This window comes from Elephantulus edwardii, unplaced genomic scaffold, assembly GCF_000299155.1.
Source record: "Elephantulus edwardii isolate Elephantulus edwardi_28Jun2011 unplaced genomic scaffold, EleEdw1.0 scaffold00284, whole genome shotgun sequence".
Lineage (NCBI taxonomy): Eukaryota > Metazoa > Chordata > Mammalia > Macroscelidea > Macroscelididae > Elephantulus > Elephantulus edwardii.
This window is the reverse complement of record NW_006400034.1, coordinates 2,616,018-2,635,313: the sequence shown is the minus strand read 5'-3', so window position 1 is coordinate 2,635,313 and position 19,296 is coordinate 2,616,018. Positions and strand designations below refer to the sequence as shown.

At 50.6% G+C, this 19,296-nt stretch overlaps 1 protein-coding gene across 1 annotated transcript in view; it reads right to left on the bottom strand.

Annotated features, from left to right (window-relative positions):
- DTX4 (deltex 4, E3 ubiquitin ligase) overlaps positions 1 to 19,174 on the bottom strand; it is a 47,053-nt gene extending 27,879 nt beyond the window's left edge. The window contains exons 1-2 of the mRNA XM_006900428.1: positions 18,985 to 19,174; positions 5,779 to 6,502 (exon numbers count right to left, since the gene is read on the bottom strand). Coding sequence (XP_006900490.1) covers positions 5,779 to 6,502; positions 18,985 to 19,009 — 749 coding nt within the window. The 5' untranslated portion in view covers positions 19,010 to 19,174. The remainder of the gene's footprint in view (positions 1 to 5,778; positions 6,503 to 18,984) is intronic.
- Between the last annotated feature and the right edge of the window lie 122 nt (positions 19,175 to 19,296).

Genomic DNA, 19,296 nt, shown 5'->3' with positions numbered 1-19,296 from the left:
AAGATGGTAGCAGGAGGGCAGGCGGAGGGGAGAGGTGACAAGGGGAGGGCTGGACGGGCCTCTCCTGTCAGGGAAACAGAGCGGAGGGAAAAGCAACTTGTTTCCATGGCCCTTTAGAAAGCGGGCGCCCTGGCCTCCGCCCATTCTCTAGCTTCACTGCTCTTCACCAGCACAGGACACAGAGACAGGGCCCCTTAATGAGGCTCTCAGAGATCTGGGGGGCCTCTCTCTCAATGATGGCATGGAGGTCACTTGGCATTTACAGAGGGCGCCAGGAACGAGGTGGGATGCTAGCCCCAGCTCAGCCCTGACTTCCGTTCAATGACTCCATCATGCAGGATCAATAGATACCTGCTAATGACGATAATCACAGGACTAACACCAGCTGGTCCTGACAGAAGGAGCCTGGCTGGAATACTGCATTATAGGTTGAGCTGCTGATAGAAAAGGTCGGTGGTTTGAATCCACCAGCTGCTCCATCGGCGAAAGTGAGTTGGCAGTTGGCTGTCACAGCATCGAACACCTGATGGAAGGTCGCCAGGAGTCAGAACTGACTCAACAACAGTGGTCCAAGGCTGACTGAGGAGTTCTGGTCATGATTAAACACTTGCCTGCTAATAGAAAGGTTGGAAGTTTGAACCCACCAGTCGCTCTTTGGGAAAAAAGATGAGGTTGTCTGGGCCTGTACAGATTTACAGCTTTTGAAATCCAATATTGTTAAGTGTCGTTGGGTCAAGTAGGACTCAATAGGAAAATGGAAAACCTTTGGGTTTCAAATGGAAAGCCAATGTTGTTGTTGTTGTGTGACGGCAAGTCACCTGCAACTCAAAGGAACCCTGTGTACAACAGCTCTGATGCCTGTCCTGTCCTGAGTCAGTCTCCCTTGTCTCTGACACACCTATCCCCACTGCCCCAGTTACTGTGTCAATCCATCTCATCTGGGGTCTCCCTCTCCTACTCTGACCCTCCACCCTTCTGAGCATGACGTCCTTCTCCAAGGAATGGTCCCTCCTGGCCACGTGCCCAAGGAGCTTCAAAACCCTAGCCTCCAAGAAAAAACTTGGCTTCACCCTCTTCAAAACAGACCTATTTGTTTTCTTGGTGGTTCATGGTATGTTCAAGATTCTTCTCCAGCACAACTCAAAGGCATCAATTCTTTTGTCATCCTTAGTCACTGTCCAACTCTGTGATACACAGCAAGTAATTGTGAAGGCCATGGCCTAGATCAGGTGCACCTTAGTCTCTAGACTGACATTGTTGCTCCTCAGTACTCCTTTTGAGGAAAGCCAATATAGTATTTCTATTTTTTTCCTATAAGGTGGCCATGAGTGGGAACTGACTTGACAGCAGAAAGGTTTTTTGGTTTTGTATTTTAATAATGACTGAGGAATCCTTGGTTGGTGGAAATGACTTATGCACTAAGCCATTAACCAGAAGTCTGGAGGTTTGGATCCACCCTGAGTTGTCATCAAAGATCAAGGCCTGGTGAGTTGCTTCTGGAAGACCAGCCTTTTGCCCTTTGCAGTGCAGGGCCCCTGGGTCCCTGACACACATGGAGTCATGAGCAGTCAGAATCGACTGGATGCCAAGTACAGCCTGAACTCTTACTAGAGGAACACCCACAACAACCCTCTGAGGAGGTTCTATTACCGTCCTCAGCTTAGGAATGAGGAAATGAAGAATAAAGGTGGCAAAACTTGCCCCAGTTTGCACGGAAGGAGCTTGGGGCCCGGCCCCAAGCGACTGTGTCCTCACGTACTCTGCAGGCCCCCGCCAGCCCTGCCACCAATCACCACAAACTCTGTTAGAGGCACCTAGGTGCCCAGTGACAGTGTGAGAAACTGTGGAAAGGGGCAATTTAGGGCCCACCCCCTCCCAAATCCTCCCTCGGGGCTGAGGAAGGGATGTGAAAAGCCCCCCACACGTGAGCAGCTCTCCCATGCATAAGCCACCTGTCTGTATGAGGTGGACTTGGGCTCTGGCTGAAAGAACCACTGAGAGCAGATCCAAGCCTGGGTCCCGCCTGGCTCCGTCACATGCCAGCTGTGTGGCCTTCCCTGGCAAGTTCACTCGGAACTCACCAGCCCGTACAAAACTCTGACATCACAGGGCCAGGTGGTGGGATGAGCCCGGGCACATGCCTGGTCACTGCCAAGGGATGGGTTCCCTGAGGGGAGTTTTCACAATGGGTCAGTGAGGCCAGTAATGTAATCTCCCACCAGAGGGAAACAGAAACGCAAAAGCTGTGGGTTATCCAGGTGGCAGAGACAGGAGCGGAAGCTGGGTCTCTGGACTCCCAGCCCAGTGCTCCCACCACTCACCTGAGCCCCCGTTCTGCACAATCCCCTCCTTTCTCTCGCCTCCCACCTCTGAAACTCTGTGGGCTGAGAGTCAACCAAATATGTGCAGGACCTGCTCCGAGCAGCCTGTATTTTCAGATACAGGTGCACAGGCAAATCCCAAAGCCACTGTGACCACCCGGGTTCAAGGAGAGAGGAGAGCAGGTGGGCGAGAGGGGTAGACAGGGAGATCAATGCGCAGGCACTGCTTGGACCTGGCCCACCCTGTATTATGAGCAGGAGAGTCACAGAGCAGGATACTAGCGGAACACACAACATCTGCAATGCGGCATTAGTCCACCCGGACACGTGGGGGTCCCCACAAGTAGGAACTCACTTGATTACAAATGGTGACTGGTTACAACATCCCCTGCTTCTCCCAAGAATAGCCAAGATAATGCAGAAAAGTCTCTGGTATACACTAAGTGCTCACTGAATGCAGGCTTTTGTTCCAGTTTGGAGTCCCTGCCAGTTTCCATTGTTGCTGTTGTTGTTATGTGCTGTCGAGTTGAGTATAACTCATAGCGACCCTATGAACAGCAGATCTGAACTCTGCTCTATCCTGGGTCATCGTCATCATCTCTGACACACTCGAGCCTGCTGCTACAGTCATTGCGTCAACCCACCTGGTTGAGGGTCTTCTCTTTTGCCTGATTCGAGTCATGATCTTTTCAGTCATTTGTTATGCATCTGAGAACTGGACAATGAATATGGATGACAGAAGAATTGAGGCCTCTGAATTTTCGTGTTGGAGAAGAGTGCAGAAGAAGAACTGATGCCTTTGAACTGACGAGTTGGAGAAGAGAGCTGAATAATCCCATGGGCAGCCAAAAGAACAGATAAGTCTTGGAGAAGGAACACCCATCTCACATATTTTGGGCAGGTTGCTAGCAGAGGCTATTCACTGGAGAGGGCCAACATGCTTGAGAAGGTGGAGGAATGCCTTGGGAAAGAGAGGGTGGCTTCCAAAGTAGAGAGAATAACCCTCACTTGGCACCCCCTGTATGCTAAGTACAGTCCTTGGTACAAATGCATATCATGTGTTACTAATCAAATTCACTCAATGGCTCCGCGGAACAAAGGCCTTCCTATCTGCCTCCTGAAAATCCTATGGAAGAGTTCTAATTAACACACATCCAATTTCCCAGTAGGAAGGGACTCGATAGCAACTGTTTGGCTTTCATTCATGTTTCTGGATTTCTGCATGTGACGGGCACTGTTGTGTTTGATGGATAAGCAGCATGACTGAATGAGATTCTTGACTTCCTCATGTTCATTCAAATCCTAGTCTTCCCAATGATCAGCTGGTGTGCTTCTGAGTGAGCAAACCTCTATTTTTTCATCTGTAAAATGGAATAATAGTATCTGTAGGGAGCTCTGGTTGTCTAGAGCTAAGAAGCTGTGCTGCAACCCACCAGCTGCTCTGTGGAAGAAGGATGGCTGGGCAATCTCCTCCCTTGAGATTAACTGCCTCTGAAAATCTGCTGAAGAGTCGGTCAGCTGTGGGTCAGTTCCTATGCGATAGTACACAAACAACAGAGAGACGTGGTCAGGAAATAAAAAGAGGAGACTAGAACATAGTGGGAACTCAAGGAATAGCCTCTCCTAACAACATGCCCAAGGTGTGTGAGACGAGGCTTTGCCATTTCTGCTTCCAAAGAGCATTCTATACACTTTTTCCAAGATAGATCTGTTTCTTCTCCCATAGGATATTCAGTACTCTTCTCCACCACCACAACTTACAGGCCAGTTCTTCCGTCACCCTTATTCATTGTCCAGCTCTCAGCAGTAGAGCAAGTGATCAAAAAGACCATGGCTTGAATTGGGTACACCTTCAGTCTTCAAACTGACATCATTGCTCCTGAGTAATCCGGAGAGGTCCTTAACAGCAGATTTGCCCAATATATTGTTGTTAGGTGCCCCTGAATCAAGAACGATCCGTATTGACCCTATGGACAACAGATCTGAGCCCTGTCCTATTCTGTGCCATCCTCACACTCCTGACACCCTAGACCCCACTGCGGCAGTCACTGTGTCAATCCAGTGGTTGAAGATCTTCCCCTCCTTCACCGATCCTCTGCCTTTTGAAGCGTCATGTCCTTTTCCAAGGAATAGCCTCTCCTAACAACATGCCCGAAGTATGTGAGGCAAAACTTTATCATCTTTGCCTCCAAGGAGCACTCTGGCCGCACTTTCTCCAAGACGTACTAGTACTTGTTTGTTCTTTTGACAGTCCATGGGATGTTCAGTGCTCTTCTCCAACACCATCGCTCAAAGGCATCAATTCTTCTTCTGTCATCCTAATTCATTCCAGCTCTCAGATGAATAGTAACTAATGAGAAAAACCTTGGCCTGAATCAGATGCCCCTTAGTCCTCAAACTGACATTCCTGCTTCTCAGTAAATTGCAGAGGTCCAACTGAAGACCAGAGCATTATATGTCTCCTGATCTCCTGACTGCGAGTAGCAAGGGTGCTGATTGGAGATCCAAATAAGATAAAATGTTAGACAATTTCAACCTCTTCTCCCCCTATCATGATGTTTACTGGTCCAGTGGTGAGGATATTTCTTTTCTTGACGTTGAGATGCAGTCTACAGTACAGGCTGCAGTCCTTGATCCTCTGCAGTGTTCCAAGTTCTCCTCACTTTCAGCAAGCAAGGTTGTGTCATCTGCATAATGCAGGCTGTTGATGAGTCTTCTACAGCAATAGGTGGGGTTGAAATTCCAAAGGCTGAATTCTTCCTCATCCACCAAACCGTTCCACATTCTTCCACCTGCAGCCAGGGGGCATGATGAAATTCCCCTGCTTTCTAGATGATTCTAACTCACGGTGGCCCCACCTGTGTCCAAGAAGAACAGCATGGGACAAAGACCTTGGATGTGGGTCCACTCTCTTTAATCTCTGATTCAGAAGAACAGACACGTCCCATGTCTGCAATAGAAGAGCACGTCTACACTGGTGGAATCCCTATGTGGCTCATATGGTTAAATACTGCAGGGAACTCTTGGGGTCTAGTGGGTAAGAGCCTCAGTGTCAAAGGAAGGTAGTTCAAATCCACCAGCTGCACCACAGGAGAAAGATGGACAACGTCTGCCCTTATAATTTATAACTCTGAAAACTCACTGTAGGGTCACCTTTAGTCAGCTGAGACTCAACAGCTTACACACACACACACACACACACACACAGAGAGAGAGAGAGAGAGAGAGAGAGACTTACTCACTCACTCACTCTCACCTCACTCAAACTTTCATCTCCACTCAGAAATGCCTCATAGGACACCCTTGGTAATTTGTTTCTGAGATCACGGCCTTGTGCATCCTATAAAGCAGCTCCACTCAGCACATACAGGGTCACCATGAGTCAGAAATTATGTGACAGAGATTAAGAACAAACCTTCAAAGGGGCAAGGCTCAGAAAGAGGGCCCCACCACTTACCCAGAGGCGATCAGGACCCGGGACTGGGCGATGGCCAGTCGCTGCAGGTTGGTACGGTTCAAGGTTGCCAGGGCCATCCTTCCAGTCTTGCTGTTGGCTCCTGGGGGGCTGGCAGGACAGGCTGCCATTGCCCCAGCTGGTGTGCTGGAGGGCTGTCGCCGGCTGGCCTGGGACGGGACAGTTTTCATGGGAGCCCGCATGGTGCCGATGCCATCCAGTGGTTTGGCTCCTGGGCCTGGCGGTGGGGGCAGCTTGACCACTCCAGTCGGGGGCATGTTCTTGCGGGCTGCTGGGGGCTGCAGGGGCCCAGTGCTTCCGTTGACCACAGCCGCCTTAACGCTCATCACCAGGACGCACTGTGGGCAGGAACAAGGTGGGGAAGGGGCCGAGGTGGCCGGGCTGGGGTTGGCTGGCCAGGACTGGGCCTTGGGCAAGGTTCCGGTGACCATAGGGTAGACGAGGTCAAGGCGTCGCCGGACACGGCGCTGGCGCTGGGTCTGCCGGTTGATCTGGCCCATGGTGTTGAAGTCAATGACGTAGCTGAAGCCGATGGAGGTGAGGTCGATCCAGGGGTGCTGCTTCTCATAGGCGTGTTGGATGGTGATGCCCACTTCCATGTCGTAAGGCGTCCAGGAACCATTGTCGTTCTCCCACTCCCACACCACACCCTTCCCGGGGGCTGAGGACGGGTCGTAGTAGTTGCGACGAACTGGACGGAGGGTCCCTGGCAGAGAGAGACAGAGGAGAGGGTCAGAGATAGCATGGAACAGCACGACCGGGTTACATCAACGGACAAACGTGACAACTGCCTGTTGGGATATCAGGTTTATGTGAGGTTCAAGCCTATCTTGAAGGCGTCAACAGGCAAACAAGGGTGGTGGTGCCGAGCAATTATACACAAAGCATGTGGCGTGGGCACCCAGGTAGGAGGAAGAGCATCTCTAGGTGTTAAGTCAAGGACCTTCATTTGTGGTCAAGTTCATTCACTTCCTATTGCTACTGAGTGAACCCCTTGGTGTCGAGGTGGAATATAATCTATACTCTGGGTTTTCTGGTTCCCCCCAGCGGTGCAGTGGCTAAAGCACTCAGTTGCCAACCAGAGGTCAGTGGTGCAAATCCACCAGTGGCTCTGTGGGAGAGTTCTGCAATTGGTTTCTGGAAAGATTTATGGCCTTGGAGACCCTTTGGGGCAACTCAACTCTGTTCCATGCAGTCACTGGGAGTCAGAATCAATCCAGTGGCAGCAGTTTGGAAATCTCTAAAGGAAAAGTCCCTGAGTGTTGACTACTGACCTAAAGGTTAGCAGTTCAGACCCACTCAGAGGCATCTCAGAAGACAAGTCTGGCAATCTGCTTCCCAAGGTCACAATCTTGAAGACCCCAGGGGGGCAGTTCCCTCTCTGTACACAAGGGGTTGTCATTAGTCAGAACTGACAGCGACCCAACAAGAACAATCTATGAAAGTAGATCACCAAGACTTTCTCCCGAGGTACCTCTGAGTATACACAAACCTCCAACCTTAACACCTTAATGTTAACAGCTGTGTGTTACCTGTTTGCACCACTCACAGACCCTGCCAGCTTCCCTTCCTTCTCCTGGGAAACAGGATAATAACTGTTTCACAAGATTTTTGTCAACATTAAAGGTGGCTGTGTGTTACCTGTTTGCAGCACCCACAGACCCTGCCAGCTTCCCTTTCTTCTTCTGGGAAACAGGATAATAACTGTTTCACAAGATTTTTGTCAACATTAAATGTGGCTTCCTTCTACATTCAATGGGTAGGTGCCAAAGTGGTTTGGCTATGCCAGCTACTGGATCTCACGTGTGTCTTGTAATTTGCATTGTTGTTGTTGTTGTTGTTGTGTGCTGTCGATTTAGAACCGACTCATAGCTGACCCTCCAATGGTTTTCAGAGGCAGTAAATCACATAGGAGTAGACTTCCCATCTCCTTCCGCTAAGACCTACACAGCCCTCGAAGCTGAATCATCTTTGTTGTGTGCCGTCCAGGTGATGGCAACTTACGGGGACCCCAAGTGACAGAACAGAGCTGCCCAATAGGGTTTCCAAGGCTGTAACCTTTCCGGAAGCAGCTTGCCAGGTCTTTTCTCCCACAGAACGGCTGGTGGTTCTCAACAGCGGACCTTCTGGTTAACAGTCATGTAAGTGTTTAAGCTTTGTACCGCCAGGCTCCTGGCACAACAAACCCCAAACCAAGTCACTGGCTGTTGTATCAATTGCAGCTCAAGTGCTCTTAAGGGCCCACCCCTTCTCCCCTGATCCTCTAAGTCGAACCTCCTTCCCCTTCACCGACACGCTGTCAGAAGAGCTAACGGGCCGATCTTGGAGAAAGTACAACTAGTGTGCTCGTTAGAGGCGAAGGTGGTGAGACTTCATCTCACATGCTTCGGGCATGTTGTCAGGAGGGGCCAGTAACTGGGGAAAGACATCATGCTGGGACAGGTGAAGGGTCGGTGAACGAGGAGACCCTCAACAAGATAGACTGACACTGTGACTGCCAAAACGGGCTTGAGCTGGGAGGAGACAGAGGATGGCACACAATGGATGGGGTGCTTCGATCTGCTGTCCACAGGGCCATTACGAACTGCAGTCAACTCCGGGGCACACACTAACAGCCATCCCCCCACCCCCAGCACTTCATAGGAAAGGTACACCAGGTGGTGGAAATCTCTGTTCCCAACCTGGAAGGTTCCCAAGAGGCCCTGGCAACTCCCAGCACCTTTATAGTGGGGTGGTAAAACAACTATAAACCCTAATAAAGATCGTGATAATGATTTCTCCAGCTGGCTTCTGAAAAATTCAGATTCTCTGGAAGAGAAGATTGTCCTGTTTTCACAGTCTCGTGGGGGTAGCTAAGAGGCCCTGGGGTGCCCCTTCACAGAGGGGAGTCCGGGAAATGAGGGAACACAGATCCTAGGGGCATGTGGGATAGAACCAGCAGGAGGAAGAACTGAGCCTCTTTCTCTCTGACCCATTGCAACCAGAGCACATTTCACGGGCATCTAAATCACAGCAAAAGCTGCCTGGCTCCAGAGTGAGAGAGAGTGGGGTTGGCCGGGGAGGGCTTCCAGGACGCTGTAATCTCCGCATCTGTCGGATTAGACTCCATCCATCAAAGTGGTGGGAAAAGACTTTCCTTTGCTGGCCTCTGATCCAGCCCCTCCTCCAGCCCAGAGGGAGACACCAAGAGTGGGGACAGAATCCCATTCAAAGGGGGAAGAAAGGGAACAATGGTTATTCAGGCTTTTGCTGGGGTCGTAACCCACTCCCCACCCCATCTCCAAGCTCCTTAATGACCCAAAACATCAACATGCAGAGGCTTGGAGGGGAAAGCAGAACAATCCCCTATTCAGTGCCAGGACCTTGCAGGACTGCAGGGGTGCAGGGGTGCAGGGGGCAGGAGGAAGGGAGGAGTACAGACAACAGCTCCCCCCACTTCCTTTCTAAGTGGCCTGCTTGCCAAGAAACAAAGAGTTTGGGGCTTTGGCGCCAACTGTGTGGGTTTTGCTCCTTTCAATTTTAAGATTAAGCTTCAGGTTCCTCATCTGCAAAGTGTGACTCTTCAAACAGCCACCTGCAGGATGGAGTTGAGGATTAAACAAAACGAAGACCATAAGGCACTGGTCAGCACCTGCCTTGTGGCAGAAGCTCCACGTCAAGTGATTATGTCTAATCAACCCTGAGAAGTGATGGAGGAAGTATGGCCCTGGGGTGTGTGTGTGTGTGTGTGTGTGTGTGTGTGTGTCTTCAGATAGTTCATATCTGCACAACCCTCATTAACTCAGATGCTGTAATGGTAAGAACCTGCTCTGCCAACCTAAACATAAGTGGTTGGAATCCACCAGCTGCTCTGCGGGAGAAAGATGGGCAATCTCCTCCTGTGCTATTTACTGCTCCCGAAAGCCCCGAGGGTCAGCTGGGGCTTGGTCCTGACTTGATGGTACACAGCTACGACATTACTTAGGCAGCCCCTTCATTTAAGCCCATCCCTTTGTATCTTCCGGGCTACCATATGAAATTTCCTTTACAAAGGGGGAAATTCTATTTGGGGGAGGATTACGTGCACAATTACACACTGTTTAGGGTGGTTGTTGTTGTTGTTAGGCTCTGACTCACAAAGGTGCCCTGTGAGATCCTGCCCACCCTCACAATCTCCGCCTGAGCCCACTGCTGCGGCCACCGTGTCCACTCAGCTCACTGAAGGCCTTCCTTTCCTTCACTCACCTGCTGCTTGTGGAAGCCTGAGGTCTTTCTATGATATTCACATTAGCAAGGACCACACACACATCACTGTCTCTCTCTCATGTGATTCTTGTTGTTGTTTATGTTGAGTTGGAAGTGACCCACAGCTGACCCTCAAGTAGGTTTTTTCAGAGGCAGTAAATTGCACAGGCCAAGAATGTCCCTTCCTCTTGAGGAGTCCACTAGTGGATTCAAACTGTGGACCTTTGGGTTGGCAATGCAATTCCTTACTACTTCCAAGCCACCAGAGCCTCTTCACACCTGTCCTTGCAATGCCCTGGTTCTCCAACACCTTTCCAGGTTTATCTCTCACTATTCCCTCCATTTTTCTCTCGTCCTGCCACACAGATGGCCCCTCATCCTCATACCTTCCTCCATGCACTGCTTCGTGCACCCAAGGCCTCACCTCTCTGGGAGTTTGAATCCACCAGCTGGTCCTTTAGAGAAAAATGGGCAATCTCCTCTTGCGTTTTACAGACTTGGAAACCCAGTGGAGTGTCAGCTATGGGTTGGTTCTGACTTGACAGCAATGAGTTTTCAGATGTCTTCTCTGACCCCACCAGAACTCTTCTGCTAATCTTCCCTCCTCTGCCTTACTTCCCCCCTTCAGAATCTTCCTCGTCATTCCCTTTCAGTGCCATTTGACATCCATTCCTGGAAACAGCCTCTAAATCCCCATTTAACACACAAGAGATGGAAGTCAGGAAATCTACGGTGCATGTCTTGCTACTCCCAATGCAATCAGCCCTCCTGGGCGGCTGTGTCCTCTGAGGGGTGTTCTCTCAAGGTGCTCCATGTTCCAGAGCCTCGCACGGTGGTGGTTATGATCGAAAGTCTGGCTACTATCAAGTCAATTCCAACCCCTTAGGATCCCAAGTGTTAAATAACAGGGACACTCCACGGGGTTGTCTTCACTCTGATCTCAATAGGAGCAGATCACCAGGCCTCCTCTTCTGTGATGTTCCTGGGTGGGTTCAAACCACCAGCCTTGGAGTTTGCAACCAAGAGCAAACTGTGGACTGCAATCAAGAGAACCATATGGAACAGTTTTACTCTTTTCTTTTTTAAAATCCGAAATGTTAATAAATTGCAAGTAAATACATTGCTGTTGTTGTCAGGTGCCATCAAGTCATTTGCAACTCATAGCGACCCTATGTATAACAGCCCTAAACTCTGCTCTGTCCTATGCCAATCTCACTGTCTCCGACACACCCACCCCAGTTACCCCAGTCACTGAATCAATCCACCTCACAGAGGGCCTTCCCCTCCTGCGCTGTCCCTCCACCCTCCCAAGCATGATGCCCCTCTCCAACGACCAGTCCCTCCTCGCAACATGTCCAAAGCATGTTAGATGGAGCCTCAGAATCCTTGCTCCAAGGAGCAGCCTGGTTTAACCCACTCCAGGTTGAACCTGTTCGTTTCCTTAGCAGTCCACTGTACATTCAATACTCTTCTCTAGCACCACAGCTCAAAGGCATCAACCGTCAAGTTGGCACTTATGATCTAAAGTAAGAGAGATGAGCAAGCAATTTCAAATGACAACTCAAGACGACAAAGCAAAGAATTATAATGAAATTTCCAAAGATTCAGAGTTAGAAAACCAAAATGGAAGATCACACTTGGTATTTCTCAAGGTGGAGGCCCTGAACACCAAATTCAAGATTTGACTTTCAAAACGTCTGGAGTCACAATCTTGAAAGAAGTCCCCATTAAACTGAAGGTACTGGTAAAATTGATGGCATAGCAACTGAGGTGTTTCCACAAGCAGGTGCAACCCTGGATGACCACACCAATCTCCATCAAACCTGGAAGCCGGCTACTTGGCCAACTGAATGAAACTATCTGGAACAGTTTCACTCTTTAACACATGGGGTCGCCATGAGTTAGAATTGACATGGGAGCAAGGAACAACAAAACCTTTAGGGAACTAGGTCATGAGGCCTTTTCTTCTTTGAGAACACTGGATGGGTTTGAACTGCCAACGTTTATGTTCTTAAGTCAAGTGCAAACCAGTGTGACACTCAGGAACCTAGAGGACACCTAAATGTGATGCATTAAAGACACCTGGCTCTCCAGTTCCAGATCATTTGCCACACACAGGATCCAGGAGCTGCTGTGAGGTACTAAACAATCCAGACCCTCCTCCGGAGGAACCAAGTATGCAAACAGCTACTTACAGCACGGGCTCTGTACCAAGAGGATGCCACCACCAAGATGCCCTGCTGGCAGGAACGCTCACCACATCGTCCTCCTGCTTAACTCTTTCCCCTAACTTCCCCCTAAGGTAAAGGTCAAAGTCCATGCCATCTGCTAAGCCCTGCATCCCCCACATTCTGCCTCACACTTCCTCTTTACACCCCACTGCTCTCAGCCCACACCCACTTCTTTATTCTCTCATCCTCACCGCTTCCCCAATTCTGGGCCTTTCAGGAAGCTGGTCCCTCCCACAAAGTCCTATTTCACCTTCCCTTCAGATTTCAGCTCAACCTCTCAAGGAAGCCCCTCTCGGCTGCCACAAGCAGTGAGATTCTAATTCCTCTGGTTGCCTAGTGGGTAAGGAGCTGCATTGTCATCCCGAAGGCACACAGTTCGAATCTACCAGCTGTTCTGCAATAGAAAGATGGGGGGCTATCTCCTCCCACGTGATTTATCACCCCTGAAATCCTGCTGGAGTGTCGGCTGTGAGTTGGGTGCAACTCAATGGCACATAGCAATAAAAACATCTATTATTATTATTCATTATTATTATAGTAAATATGTGAGCAAAGAGTCCCATAAGCGTAACGGAAAGATTGGCAGCTTGAACCGACTCAGCAGCTTTGCAAGAGAAAGACTTCGCAATCTGCCTGCAAAGATATTACAGCCAAGTAAACTGGGAAGCATTGTCACATGGGGTCACTGTGAGTTGAAAATTAACTTGACAGTTCCCAAGATCAACAAATAAATAGGTAACAAAGTCTCTGCTGTCTCCTCATGTGATTCAAGCAAACCCCTGAAAGGTTCCTGAATTTCCCTTACTCTTCATTGCAAGCACACACAATTCCATAACGCGCTTGCATGGCTAATTAGACCACTGTCTGTCTCTCCTACTAAACTCTCAGCCTCATGAGTGGGCATCAGGGGGTCTATCACTGCTACATCCTCAGTGTCCACAGGTTCAGTGAACACCAGCTGAATAAATGAAATCCTGAAGGTTTGGGAAATATTTCTAGAAATTCTAGAAAATGGCAAAGGACTTGAGTGCTAAGAATTTCAACAGGCAAAGAGAGCATCTCAGAAGAGACCAGGTGAAGAAGGAGGTCAGAGAATTATGAAAGAGTGCATGGGGCAAATGGGTCACCGGTTTGGCAGGAGCCGAGGAAAACCACACTTGAAAGGTCTACCAGAGCCTGTTGTTGTTGCTGACATTGACCGGGTTGGAATCACTGGCAGCCCCAGTCACAAAGCAATGACATGCTGCCTGGCTCTATTCCATCCTGATGATGGGCTGTGAACCAACCAAGTTTTCACTGATTTGAGATTAAGAACTTAGCAGGTGGCTTCTCAGTCTTAGTCTGGAAGCTTCAGTAAAACTTAGCAATATGCGAGCCTTCACCTACAGGGGTTGGGCGTGCTGCCTGGTGTCAAACTTTGATGCGCACCAGGGAAGGTGAGAATGCCCTTACTAAACCACCAGTGTGAAGTGGCATGCAGAGATGGGCTTAATGTGTAGACAGTGAGGAGCTGGGAATATTTATTTAGCAGAGAAGCTAGAGGCCAGGTGAGATATAATGATAGTGTGGGGAGTGAAAAAGCAAAGGAAGACCCTTTATAGAGAAGGCCTGATAATGAGGCTTCAAAGTCAGGTACAAGGATCTACTGCTTCTGACTGTCTTGGGGTTCACATCCACAACACACTCTCTACCCTTATGAGTCAGCATCTCTGGGGACCAGGCCGTGGGATCTGCATGTGAACTACTATGCTGGGCTTTCTCATACACCTCAAACTTTGACCCATAAGCCCAAAATTAGGACTCAAATAAGTTTCTGAATCATACAATGGGTCTATAATTTTTTTGGAGGCTTTGACCATTTGCAATTGCAAAACGGTGGCACCTTAACAGACATTGTGGTGTCAGAAGGAAAGAACTGCTTTTTGGAGTTAAAAGGTCTAGAGTTTAGTTCATTCGAGAGGAGATGAAACAGACTCAAAAGATAGTTAGGAGTCATCAGGAAGATCTCAGAACTGCCATGTGGGACAAGAGAGATGGTGAGATTGCATTCTAGTTCTTTTCAGAGATGAACTTGTTTGGAATAAGCGGGCTGTGGGCTGTTCCAGAATCAGAACCATGAGTGAAAACTATCTGAGAAAATTCAACCACCCAAAAGTCTCACATAGGAACAGGGGATATTTGGAGGAACAAAGAGCTCAGATACGCCACCCCAAAGCATCAGGGTGTTGTAGTCCCCGGGAAATGGGAAGTAATGGCTGTGAGGGACAGACGGAGGTCTCTGGACCACTGCGTCCACATGGACTGCAGTGATTCACTGCCGAGTCTAGGAACTCCAGGGATCCTCCCTCCCTCCACTAGAATGTTCTAGGAAGGCAAAGACTTAGATACCCGCTTCCGGCTGGCTCCCAAGGTGAGCGCCCTTTCCCTGCTTGTACAGTGAGAGAACAGCGCACAGAATCTCAGCTCTGCCACTCAGCAATGTTAACCCTGAACAACTGCATCTCTTCCAACTTGTTGAGAAAACAGGAATGACAATGGGTTCTCTCCATAAGGGTGCTCGTGCCTCGAATGAGATAATGTGTGGGATGACTAGCGTGGCATAAAGCCAGCACACGGGGCCTGCTCTGTATTTCACTGTATTGGGAGGGCATCATGATATGGGACTCTTGGCACCTGTGTTCACACAGAGTGGGGACGGGTCCTACTGTGGGGGATCTGCCTTCAGACTCTTGAATCAGACCTATGCTTTCTCCTCCTGGCCCATGTCACTGTATTCAAGACACGTTGTTGTCAGCTGCCCCGACTTAATTCTGCTTCATGGTGACCCCGTGTGTACAGAGCAGCTCCACTGGGATTTCAAGGCTTGACCTTTTCAAATCAGCGCATCAGCTCTGTCTTCAAAGGCGCTTCTGGGTGAGCTGGAATCATCAAACCTGTGAGCTAGTAGCTGATTGCTTAACCATTTGCACCACCCTGGGACTCCATAAAGGAGGCAAAATGTGCGTAGAAACGCTGAGCTGGGAAGAACTCTGTCCCCACACCATGCTGGTTCCTATTAGCATCATCACTGGTACAGGGGCCAACACAGTTCACCTGCTGATCTGCATGACAGGGAAAGAATCCCGAGATTATTCTTCTTTCCACAGAGGAAAATGAAGCTTGAGCTGGAGGGATTTGTTCAAGGTCACACTTTGCCAGTGAGTCCAGGCTAAGGGCCTGAGCCACGTCTCCAGCTCCCAGCTCGTGCTTGATACTCACTGTGACTCCAGCAGCAGTGGGTGTGCGTGACCAGGTTTGTAGGAAGATCGAGAGAAAGGTGATGGTGAACGTGAAGGGTGGTGGAGAAGACCTCTGACCAAGGCCTTCAGAAGTGTCCTACGCCTATTCTCTCCATGTCACCCATTCTCAGACCCCAAATGCCTCAAGATCAATACAGAATGCAAAAGACCACAGACCAAGAAAAGGAGAGGCCCCAGGGCTGGCACTGCAGGAGGATGAGAGGAAGGTGTCTGCAGCATCCCAGTCATCTCCCTGGAGACAGGCCGGATGAGGGCAGGATTCGTGGGAAGTGGAGAGACGGGGCTGGGCAGTAAGAAGGCAACTTCTAAGAAGACAAAGCTCCCATGTCAGGAGAGCTCACTATACAGCAGAGACTACAAAAAAGGAGAGGGATCGCCTCTGGGCAGGGGACTTCCAGTTCTCCTTTGTTTGCTGGATGTCTCTGGTTCCCAGCTTTAGAGTGCGGTCTGGGGGTCGCTGGGTAATTTAATTAAACATTGCCAGGGCCTGGCTGAGGTTGCCTGGGAGCTGGTGGTTTAAAGTCCTTAGCTTACCCTGCCATGGTCTCATCAACGAGCCGCCCCAAGAGAGGCAGTTTGTCCAATGGTGGAGAAGGGAGTAGAGGGGGCTCAGAGCCCAGCATCCAGAAAGACAGGCCTATTTGAACTTGATAAAGTCCCCCTGCAGGCTCAGCGTTCTGGGGAGTGCAGCCCAGGGCCTTCAGCACCCAGCACAAGGCCTGGCACAGGGGGTGGTGCCCAGTATGTGTGACTGGCAGGCGTTGGGAATGAGTGGATGAAAAGACAGCCAAAAGTGGGCCTAATGCAGCTCAACGAGAGACAAGAACGCACAAACATCCAAGACTTCTTGAAAATGATCTCAGGACCAAGTTTACTGAATCTGGTTTATAATCTACATAGCCTGAGCCACCAAGTGAACTGCTGACCCCCATGGTCAGTTGATCTGCTTCTCAGGTACAAGTGATCAGACTCGGTGGGAGAAGCTTCTGTTCTCTGGCCCAGCTTTCCCTAGCACTTCACTTGTACTGTAATGGTCCTTCCTGTCTTGACAATTCCTAGGTGTCACAACCCTCAAAATGATCAGCTGTTGTTAAGTTAGTTCTGACTCATCATGTCTCCATGTGTGCCAGAGACCTGTACTCCAAACGCTTTTGAATTAATTCTTTTGGAAGAGGATCACCAGGCTTTTCTTCTGATGCACCTCTGGGCAGACGTGAATTTCTATCTATCTGGAGGCTAGCAGCCAAGTTCCGAACTGTCTGCACTGCACAGAGACTTTACAACAGATCTCACTCACGACTGTCACACTGATTCTTACTAACAGTGACTTTCCATTGATTTCTGAGGCTGTAAATCTTCATGAGAAGAGGCAGCCCACTTTTCTCTTTAGCATCGGCTGGTGGGTTCAAACCTTCGGACTTCTGGTTAGCAGCCATATCCAAATTCTCACTGCATTCCAGCTGGCTGGAATTTATACTGGCTTGTAGAAGGATGTATACTGCACATACGATAGCTCATCTTCCCTCCACCCCCACCCCAAGGAGCCTCTGGGGGATTCAAACCAGCTGAGAGGCACCACCTCAGGGTCAGCAGCATAGCTCCCTACGGACTCCACCAGCAGAGCTGCCTTCTAGGCACTCCGAAACAGAGATTCTGCCTTGATCCTTCTCAAACGCCGCCGAGGAAGGGCTGGAGTCCTGATGCCACTAGAGTCGCTTTCTGCATGCTTCATGAAAGTGGCTTTCGTCTGCAATAGAACAGCTAACACCTGCTGGTCTATTTTGAGCAGGACTGGAATTCCCTGTCAGGTGTCTGAACTGCTGGTCTCCTTGGTCCCACCTCCTGGCGTCAGCTTCCTTGTTCACACACAGATGATAGGTACAATGCACAAGCACACGTGTGCTTGAAAATACACATCCCCTCACCACACACACCCCTCACCACACACACACACACACACACACACACACACACCTCCAAACCTCCAACCTCTATTCAAATTGCACGATTACATTCTCTCTGGCACACTTAGTCCTCTTTCCCAACCAGCACACTTAGTCCTCTTTCCCAACCTCCCCACATTACTCCTTTCTCCCTCCCTCCTCCTCACACTGAGCTCCCCACAAGGTTTAAGCCCCTCCAGATGCTAACACTTCTAGAAGCCTTTCCCCAGAAAGCCTTACTCAAGCCAAGCGGCCAGTTCTGCAAGGCCCTGGGCAGAGTGGTGGCTGGGAGTTATGACTAAAAGACGGAGTCCGAGGGTGGAAAGATGCCCCTTTCCCATGACCATCCCAATTAGCACACAGGATGTGGGGGCTTTCCAAGGAGGCTGAGAAGCCCCAACAGCTGCTCTCTCACCCTCGGGGAGTCTCCCATCATCCTCTTTACTCCCTCCGCACCACACCTGCCTCTCCAGACGATTCCTTTCCACTCTGCCTCTGCTGAAAGCCCCAACAGAATTCTAGAAGCCTCTCCACCCCGCCTCTCTCACTCACGCCAGAGACTCCAAAGGAGACAGGGGAGGGGACACTCGGCCCCAGGATGGCCTCAAATCCTGGTTACACTGAGTCAAGCAAACAAGGTTGTCCCTCTCTGCCCTGCGCCCCTGCAAGAGGCTCACTCTGCGAGCACCCTCCGTGTCCCCCTGATGTGGAAAGGCTGGACAGCAGAGGCAGGGCTCTGTGGCCACTGGGGCAACCTGACTGGCATCAGAAGGCAGTTTAGCTTTCTAGGGGGCCAGCATCCTGCTTCCCTCAGTGGCCATGTTTCAGGGAGGGAGCCCAGAGACAGCTTGTGCTGAGGAATCCGCCTCCTCCGTGGACAAAGGGAGCGGCTTCCCCGCCCGGCATTCCCGAGCCCCCTCCTCCCCTTCCTCTCCCCATCTGCTCTGGCCTGTTGCTTCGGCACTCAGAGCGCACCGCCAGCCGCACCGATGCCACAGCATCCGGAGCATTCCATTCCCGGGATCCCGTGGACGCTACCCTCTCCTCGCAGGGAGGCCCGGGCCCTTCCCACACGGGTCAACAGCCAGAGCCGCCCCGGGGGAATCCCGCCTTCCTTCCCCATGTCCCACAGCCGCAGGGGTCGCGGCAGTACAGGACACATATGACAAGCCTGAGGCAAAGCGGGGATCAGTCCAGGGGTGCAGGACGTGAGTCTTGGAGAGGGGCTGGGGTGGCTCGTGCGCGGGGCGGACCCCGAATGAGGGCACCTGGAGCCAGCATGTGCTGCAAAGGGGGCGTGGAAGGGGGTTCTCGGGGACGGGATTGAAGCTGGACTACACACAGATACTATATGGTGAGATGTTTATTTGGGGAGCTTAAGAAGACCGTGGGAAGGAAAGCGCCCCCAACTCCGGCTAACCCCCACTGCAGGCTGGAGATCTAGGCCAAAGAGGAGAGCTGAGCGTGGAGAGGCAGAGAACGTCAGCTCACCCGTGTCCTGGCGGAACTGGTTCATGGACTGCAGGTCGATGATGTAGGGCGCCAGTCGGCTGTCCACCTGGCCCAGCACCACGCTGCCCCCCGCGCGCGGCCCGGCGCGCACCACCGCCTCGATGTGGTGGCTCACGGCCGGGCTGTAGGGCCGCCAGCGGCCGTGCTCGTTCAGCCATTCCCAGACCACCACGGCCACCAAGTGAACTGCTGACCGGCTGTGAGTTGGGTGCAACTCAATGGCACATAGCAATAAAAACATCTATTATTATTATTCATTATTATTATAGTAAATATGTGAGCAAAGAGTCC